At 37.3% G+C, this 9,656-nt stretch overlaps 1 protein-coding gene across 1 annotated transcript in view; it reads right to left on the bottom strand.

Moving 5' to 3' along the window:
- Positions 1–1,514: 1,514 nt before the first annotated feature.
- The window catches only part of CA13 (carbonic anhydrase XIII), a 53,176-nt gene continuing 45,034 nt past the window's right edge, over positions 1,515–9,656 (bottom strand). The window contains exon 7 of the mRNA XM_006880553.1: positions 1,515–1,702. Coding sequence (XP_006880615.1) covers positions 1,583–1,702 — 120 coding nt within the window. The 3' untranslated portion in view covers positions 1,515–1,582. The remainder of the gene's footprint in view (positions 1,703–9,656) is intronic.

Raw genomic sequence — 9,656 nt, 5'->3', positions numbered from 1 at the left:
AGGGAAAGTATCAGAAATAAAATAAACTTATTTATAAACCACTTTTTATATTCTTTTAGTGCATTTGATCTCAACAGAGGGAAAATTGTCAAAGAGATAAAATAAACATAAATTCTATTTAAACACAGTTTCTGTTCATTAAATATGTTTTCAGTCACTCTCTTTCAAGGCTTCATGCAAGCTATGGTGAGGGTCAAGCAAAAGTGACCACACTGTCAGTTTTATTTTCCAGAAGTTCACATTCTATGCCAGCATACATCATTCTTACAATTTAATGATACTCAGTTATTCTGTCAAGTAAACTATCATAGAATAATTTGAATTACTAAAATCTACATCCAGAGGAAGAGTCTGAAACAAAGAAACAAATTCAAAGAAACTCAGATAAACGTCTATTAAAAGACTATAGTAGTAAACTAACGTCTCTTTAGGTCTTACATGGAAGCGGCAGATGAAATTTATGCTTACTACCACTCCGTTTTTTTTAAACGAAAAAGAGCAAAAATAGTTCCTTCCTCTTATCCTTAACCAAATAAAACCAAATCAAAATATATGAGACAAGAGACTAAAATAACTATCAAGAGTCATTTTACAAAATTACCAAGCAAATGAATTATGCTTTGACAAGATGATAGGTTGAAAGGTTTATAGACTCAATTTGTGTATAACTACCTATACCTAAATATATATTTATAGAAATATAATATATATATATATTGACATATAGGAGACTTAAATATTTTTTTTTCTTCCAAGAGGCTCATATTCAGGGATTCATATTCAACCTCTCCCACCAAAGGCAGGACGCTCCATCAACATACCCTGGAGTTTTCCTTGTTTCATTACTATGTAATCTTTTAGCTCCCAAATATTGTTAAGTCCATAAATTTCTAAACATTGTATCTTGTATATTATTAGCCAGTTTACATTTAATATTATGACATGAATATGGTATAAAGCATAATTCATTACAGTATAAATAATCATTTATATCCTGAGCAATAGTTTGCCATACACTGACACACTATATATTTTTGAATTATAGTGTAGGCCATTAAGTAACTGTTTCACCCTCTAAAAACCCTCACATTTTTTCTCCCTCTTTATTAAAGGTACCATGCAATTATAATCAGCAACATAATAACTACAACAAAAATGTACTTTAAAAAGAAATACTGTCTACTTTCTTATGAATCAGAATAGTATAAAAATATTAAGCAGAGTCAGTTTGCTTAGAAAAAGGTATCAGAATCTCAAATTCCAGAAATGAAGTTTTTAACCAAACTTCACTGACAAGATAAATTTGCTAATACATTCTGAGGTTTGTACTGCACACCATGTTTTCCACACAGATGGAAAGACAAGTCTTTTATCGGTTTCAGTATAAATGGCACCATTTTTACTTCTTGAACAAAGAAAGTCAGGCTAAAGAGATGTAGTTTTCTTCATGGTGCTGAGACCAAAATGTTACCCCATGACAGAGGACTCAAGGGAGAACCTGCTAGCAGAGAAGCTGTGCTGGGCTTTGTTTCGTTCCTGTCTCTCCACAGTCGTGGTCAGGCACAGCCACTGCTGACACTCTTCAGTGGAAGGAGGCTCTCACTTTGCGGCCCTTCAGAGGCTGTGGCGGACGGTGATTGCTCAACAGAAATGCAGCCGCCTCACCTTCAGCTGTACACAGGAGGCTGCGGAATTTGGCCAGCTGTTAAAGAGAAGGAGAGTTAAAAGCACTGAGAAGTCAGAGCAATGTTAGTGAACTGCCCTGCACAGAAAACGAAGAAACAAAACTTTAACTCTCTACAGGGACCTACAAATATAGCAATGAATCATTCTAGGTTATGAATAAATCACCTCTTTTGTAGTGGGCTACAAAAATAGGCTATGGCTTTCTTCAATTAAAGAGCAAAGGAAAAGGAGGAAGGAACATTTATAATATGATTCGCTACTTACTGGGGGCCACTGAGTGGATTACAACTCATAAAGACCTTACGAACAACTGACCAGGAACAACAGAAACCACAACAGATCAAAACCCAAAAGGTATTCAGCTAAAATCACATCACCTAAGAAGGCAGGCACAATGAATGAGCTCATCTTGGCTCTGCCACCACCCAGTTGTGTGACATTATGCAAAGCATATTGTCCTTAGTCTCAGTTTCCTCATACATAAAGGTAAATACTGAATTACATTTCATCAATAAGTGTCTTCCAGCAACATAAACACTCAAATATACTACGACCACAATATACCATACACACTAACATATCACAGCTTGACTTTCATGGGAGATATGTGGTTATTATTCTGTAAGATTTTTTATTAAATTAGTAGTAGTAGCAGTAGCAGTAGTAGTAGTAGTCAATCACAGAAAGTTTTATGACCACAACAGGAAACCAAAAAATATCAGAGACCGCTCAGCCAGGCACGGCAGCATGTGAGGTGTATTTAGGGAGAACGGATAAGGAACCCATCCATCATATGTAGGCAGTCTCCCCAACAGCAAGTGTGCTTGACTCAGGAGAGAGTAACAGGGCTTGAACTTGTGACCTGGTGGGTTTGGGTGAGTCTTTGGGGGGGGGGGGTCAGTCTTACTGACCCTCAGCTTCCTCCTGGATAAAACAAAGAACACAAGGCCAGAAGCAGGCACGATAATAGCTGCACAGACACTGCTTTAAATGGAAATCAAAGCAGTTCCAGTCTACCTTTTACAAACATTTCACTCTGATATAAATAAAGTGAAGAAGGGAACACTGGCTCACTGGATAGCCTCTCTTACAGGCAGATGCTTTTCAAGAATTAAACATTGGCAGGGCCTTTCCCTGTGCTAACAATAAGCAGCACATCATTGCCAAGGACGTTAAAGCTCTTGTTATCTTCTATTATCTGTTATTATTTTTTATTATTATGTTATTATTTTCATATTGGACAAAATAGATGGAGAAGAGGCCAGCATAGGAACACTGTTTGATCTGAAAATCTTCTGTAGAGAGTTCAAAAGGCTGGTGAGCAAAGCTCCCAAGGTCTATTTAGTTGACTTAACATTTCTTCCTTTCGCCTTTCATTACATTCTGCAATTTGCTTAGGCAATCTCATAGAAGCTTCTCTTGCTCAATGCACTGATGGAACTTCTGATAATATAGATTCTCTTCCAAGGCTTTGTCCAACTTGTCTGTGTTCTCATACAGCTCCACCCTCCTCAGTGTTACCCTCTGAGAGCTGGGGTTTAACAGTATTGCTCTGCTGCCAACAGCAGCCATCCTTGCTGCCGCTGTATCTGAAAAGAGAAAGGGCCTGTCCTTTCGGAAGCAGCCTGGGTACACATGAAGGGCTCAAACACATCTTCTGTCTTCTCTAGTCTCCTTTCTTAAATTGCTCATCTCCCTCTTTCTTTAGTCGAGTGGTGTTTTTTTTTCCTTTTTTCTCTACATGTGACACTTATTTTTCCATCTTTATTACATAGTCTTCATCTAGTTCAGAGGAACTGACATCATCACCAGGTGTGTCCTCACCTTATCTGCCCCTGGCTTCTCTTTCTCAATTGAGGATTTGCAATCATGAATGTGCTCACTCCTCTCATCCCTGATTCTCCAGGGGGTGGCCATGAACAGCCTTGAACAGTTCACTCTGGGAGTGCTCAGCTTTGGGAACAGACATTGGAGAGTAGTCGCCTCTGATTTCTGGGGCTCAGTCACTGTATCTGAAGTCAGTCCTTCAGGAACCTCACAGTTCTGATTTCTCCTGCTGCATTCAGTGGGGGGGGGGGGTGAAGCAGAAGTTTGCTCGCCCATATTCATCTTCCCTTTCTGACAAGAGCTTGATTTTTAAATATCATTTCTTTTAACTAAAAAAAACCTTTCCACTTCTATGTAACTTGCAAACAATTAACTAAGGAAAAAAATCTAGAACTTGCAACTGCCAATTTTTAAGAAAAATTTGAAGTGCTATAAGACATATTTCTTAGTAAAAGGGGACTTTTATTTTTATTACAAAAGAAATATAATTATTTATCCTACAAATTTCATGTAGTATTAAGAAGGAATAAAATATTACTCATAAATTACTCACCTAGAACTACTATTAACACTATGAAGTATATTCCTTCAAATGTCTTTCTGTGTATAAACACATGCATTTTTCACCTTTTATTTTCTATAAAAATGGTATCTATTATTATATATCTTGTTTTGAAATTTTATTTTTTCACTTAATGTATATCATAAACATCTTAGTGTATTAGTAAGTACAAAGCCAGACATCTTGAATCATTATAATGTAAAATTATATCTTCTAGGTAAAAATATATATTGTAAAGATATTTGACAATTTCTTTGGGAGTTTAGCATTATTTGTTAAGACTTAGCACAGAACTTTAATAATAAAATGAAGTTTAGGTAAATTATTCCCAAAAATGTTCACCCTGATACACTGTCAATTAATGTAAGTAAGGAGTAGATATTCTGTTGTTTTGTTTTAGTGAAGGCAAATTAACTCTGTTATTGGTAATGAGCACCTCAAGTTGCCAAACTGTAACAGCTATTTTAGGGAATACTGAATATCTGATGAGCTGCCCAAAGAACAGACAAACCTGGCTTGGGAGAAGTGCAACTAGGGTACTCCTTAGAAGCAAGGGTGGTAGAACTCCATCTCATGTACTTTGTTGTCAGGAATGGCCAGTTTTTGGGAAAAGGTATCATGCTGGGAAAGGTGGAAGGTCAGAGAAAGAAAGGAAGACCCTCAACAAGATGGACTGACACAATGAACATAACAATAGGCCCGAGCATGTCTGAGACCATCAGGACAGTGCAGGAGAGGTCCAGGTTCCAATCTGCTGTTCACAGGAATGCTATGAGCTGTAGTCAACTCAACAGCACCTAAGAACTACAATCTCAAAATCAAGCAAATTCATTAGATTTTCATGATCAGTCAGTATTCATTTGAAATTTTTAATAGTTCCTGTACAGAATTAACCAGGAAGGGAGATAGAGGAGGAAAAGGCCTTTCACAATATACAGACAACAGTTTACAACCACACTTTAATGGACAGGATCAGACATCCAAGAGCAGGTGTCTTTTAAAAATACAGACAGGAGAAAAATGAGACAAATATTTACAATTTACTATTCTTCATGATTCCAGGAATTCCTAGAATTAAATCCAATCATTATAACTAAAACAAAGTTAAGACTTAAGAAATTCTACGGCAAAAGTTAAGTAGTAGTTGTTGTTATCATGTACTGTTGAGTCGAAAACATCCCATTGCTGACTCTGCAGCAGGATTTCAGAGGCAGTTAGCTGAATGGAAGGAAACTTCCCATCCTTCTCTGATGGAGTAGCTGGTGGATTTGAACCATGTGCCTTCAGGATTGCAGCGCAGCTTCTTGCCACAAAGCTACCAGCATACCAGAGGTTAACAAGACAACATTTCAACTTTAAAACACTTCTTAACTGTCACGGTCATGAAAACTAAAGAAATATTAAGAAATTACCACAGATGAAAGGAGAGTTAGGGCGACATGCCAACTAAATTCAGTGTGGTACCCTGGACAGGATTCTGGACCAAAAATAAATATTCACACACACAAAAATACTATGAAATCTGAAAAGTCTGGAGTTCAGTAACAGTGTCAGCATCTTAGTTTTAATAAATGTACCTTGGTCATTTAAGATGTTAATGTCAAGAGAATCTAAAAATGGATGAGGGCTTTATATAGGAACTCTCTGTACAACTTATCATTGTAACTACTTTTCTGTAAATCTAAATTTATCCCAAAGTAAAGTTTATCTAAAAATTAAAAACAAAAATAGAACACACAAACCTAATTCCTGGGACCATAGATTAGATGTCAACCTTCCTGCAGACAGGGGAAATGCAGGTCTGTCTGGAGCAGACACTGGAAGTAGCTGTTCAGGAAACCCTTATGGTGGGGCTGACCCATGAATCTCATCCAGTGTGAGTTCCCTCCCCAGGGATGTTCCTCGTGCCTCTAATCAGCTTCATTTTCTTCTTTTTGGCTGCACTAATGTTGATCATAGCTTTCCTTTCCTCTCTACCTTAGTCTCACCTCTCTAGATCATTCTGAGAGTTGTTGTTGCGTGCCATCCAGTCAACTGTGACTCACAGTGACCCTATGTACAATAGCTCTGAACACTACCCTCTCCTGAGCCAATCTCATTGTCCCTGACACACCTAAGTAATTACCCCAGTTACTGTGTCAATCCATCTCATCCATGGTCTTCCTCTCCTGTGCTGACCCTCCACCCTTTGAAGCATGAAGTCCTTCTCCAAGGACTGGTCCCTCTTGGCAACATATCCAATGTATGTCAGACAGAGCTTCAAAATCCTTGCCTTCAAGGAGCAACTTGATTTCACCCTCTCCATGACAGACCAATAGTATACTCATTTTTGTGGTGGTCGTTGTTTTTTGTTGTTGTTAGTGTTTCTGAGTTAACTACAGCTCTTACTGACCCTGTCAAGAGCAGATCTGAAGCCTGCTCTATCTTGAGCCATCCTCACTCTCTCAGACATGATCAACATTGTTACAGTCACTGTGTCAATCCATCTAGTTAAGGGTATTTCTCTTTATCTTGCTGACCTGCCACCTTTTCCAGTATGATGTCTTTTTCCAAGGACAATACTCCCTAAGAATATAAGAAGAAGCTTCACCATCCATGCCTCCAAGATCAACTTACTTGTTCTTTTTCTAGTTAATAGGATATTTAGTACTTTTCTACAACAGCACAATTCAAAGGCACCAACTCTTCTTCAGGCTTCCTTAATCACTATACAACTTTCAGATGTATCAGAAGCAATAAAAAACAAAAAACCTGTCACGGCTTCAAACATCTTAGTCTATAGCATATCCTTGATGTTCTTGTTCTTAGCTTTGGAGAGCAGATTTTACCAATGCAACATACTTTTTGATTTCTTGAATACTACTACCATGGATGTTGGTTATGTACCAACTCCAATCTTGTCTCTATTATGATGTTACATATCAGTCTGGTGGTGAGGAGTTTTGTCTTCTTGATGGTGAGATGAAATCCATACTGAAGTTATAGTCTTTGATCTTCTGTTGTAAGTGCTTCAAGCTTTCTCCACTTTCTGCAAGTAAGGTGGTGTCACCTGCGTAATACAGGTTATTGGTGAGTCTTCCTCTAAACCTGATGCCACATTCTTCTTCATATAGTTCAGATTCTCAGATGATTTGTTCAGCACACAGATTGAACACATATAGAGAATGGTCACAACCCTGATGCACACTTTTCCTGATTTTAAAACTGTATGGTATTGCATTGTAATAGGAGTCCCTAAACCAGGCAGTGTTCCTCATTTTAGTAGACATTCCTAAATCTATTCTGGAGTCTAATCAATCACCAAATCCCTTCCTTTGTGGCTCTGGATATCCCCAATATCTTGCAGCCCTGATTGAAATTTACTCCTCTTTTACTCCATAGTTCTCACCACTGCATTGGCCTTTAAATATGCCTACCAATTCCACTGCATAAACCAGCCTGGGGCTTCATCAGTCAGAAAACCTGTCGCTCTGTCACTAAACCTGACTCAGCACCAACATAATCCCTGCCAAGAGCTTTTCAAGTCCAGCCTTAAGCCTGAAGTAAGTATAACCTGTTTTACTGTTTTACTTGGCTCAAATATTCACATTTATTTCTTCCTGTGATAACTCTAGTAAGCTGAAATATTCTTTTACAATGTTTCTGTAAACAGCTTTATGTCACTCATCTGTCCAGAAGTCTTTAATAGCAATCTACTGCCTGCCAAAGTTGGATAATAATAATAAAAATAGTTCTCTCTTAGTAAATATTATATATGGGGCAGACAATTAAATTATAGGTATTACAGCTAATATTATTCTAAAATGTGTATGAATGGCTAAATGAAAAACCATTTTGGTTTATAAACTTTCACTCAAATTCTAATTTTTAAAACTACACTATTTTATTACATATGATACACTCATATAAACCATCCACATATACAATGTATATAACACACAAAAGAAACAAGGTATAGGGGTTTGAAAAAAAAAAACCCCAAAACAAAAAAACCCATATGAGCAGCATGGTATTTGTGGGAAAATAAAAAACAAATTATAAACTAAGAGCAAAATCTGTCAAGATATGTGTCTAACAAAGTATTTTCTTCTAGCATATATACAGAAATTTTCAATTCAATGATTTATAAAACAACCACCTTAATTATAAAATTTTTCAATTATTTGAATACATAATTCATAAAAGAAGACACTAGGGATGATAGAGAATTGATGCCTTTGAGCTGTAGCGCTGGAGAAGAGTATTGAATATACCATGGACTGCTAGGAGAACAAACAGGTTCATCCTAGAGAGGGTAAGCTTTTCTGAGGCAAGGATTCAGAGGCTTTGTCTGACATATTTTAGACATGTAGCAAGGAGGGACCAGTCCTTGGAGAGGGACATCATGTTTGAAAGGGTGGAGGGGCAGCACAAAAGAGGAAGACTCTCGATAAGATGGATTGATTCAGTGACTGGAGTAATGATGGTAAGTATGTCAGAGACAATAAGGTTGGCACAGGAAAGAGCAGGATTCAGGGCTGTTGGAAATAGGGTCACTATGAGTTGCAGGTGACTCGATGACACATAACAATGAAAACCGACAAAACAACATGCATAGGAACAGATGCTCAACTAGTCATCAGAGGAATGCCAATTAAAATCATGAGATACCACAGTACAGCTACTAAAATAGAAGTATTGTATGGGTCAACTTAAATGAAAAAGCAAAACTCTGCAGTTGTTTGGTACCAAGGGCAGCAGCATGCAAAGGGACATAAAGAAGCTTTTTCTAGCCAAGGAATATAATCTATCTTAACTAGGTTGATTATATACAATTACAAAACTGTAAAATTTCTGAAAGTATCAACCACCTACTTAAAATTCATAGGTTTTACTCTCTGCAAGTAATAAAATAAATGAAAAAGAAGATATTTTTTAAGACAAGAATAAGCTAACTACTAAATCTAAGTAGTCTGCACACTGAATTTCAGCAACTGAGCAAGGTAGTTTAGATAATTTAAGATAACTCCAAGAGAGTTCCAAGAAAAATCAGTCATCCAAAGAAAGTGACAAATCTAATAAAGTATCAGACAGCATTGTATCTTATCCCTGGCACTGTCAGTGAAGTCAAGAATTTCACACTGAGATTTTGGCTCTCGGGCAGATAAACGGGCTTGTCTCAAAAAAAAAGGAAAGAAAGAAAGAAAAGCAAAGCATCTTATATCCCCTCAGTGTTTTGTCCAGAAAGAGTGATACCAAAACCTGGTGGGGGGGGGGGTAAGGCAGGAATCTGATACAAATCTATTAAAAAGAGATTATTAATCTTCAGAGCTAGTGGAATAGTATATAGTGGAACTGGCAAATGAATAAAATTAATGTTTCCCTTGACTTAAAAAACTGAGATTCAGCATAATGTTCTCCAGAGTCAACCATTTTGAATGCAATATTATTCAAAATGGTTGACTCTGGAGAACATTATGCTAAGTGAAATGTCCCAGTCACAAAGGGACAAATATTGCATGGTGCCACTGTTGTAGAATGGGACTGTCCTTGGGGTTGGGGAGAGACTGAGTAAGATGGGTTCAATAATGTATGCTGCTCT

This window comes from Elephantulus edwardii, unplaced genomic scaffold (genome assembly GCF_000299155.1).
Source record: "Elephantulus edwardii isolate Elephantulus edwardi_28Jun2011 unplaced genomic scaffold, EleEdw1.0 scaffold00008, whole genome shotgun sequence".
In the NCBI taxonomy this organism is placed as follows: Eukaryota; Metazoa; Chordata; class Mammalia; order Macroscelidea; family Macroscelididae; genus Elephantulus; species Elephantulus edwardii.
This window is presented reverse-complemented; position numbering and strand designations above follow the sequence as displayed.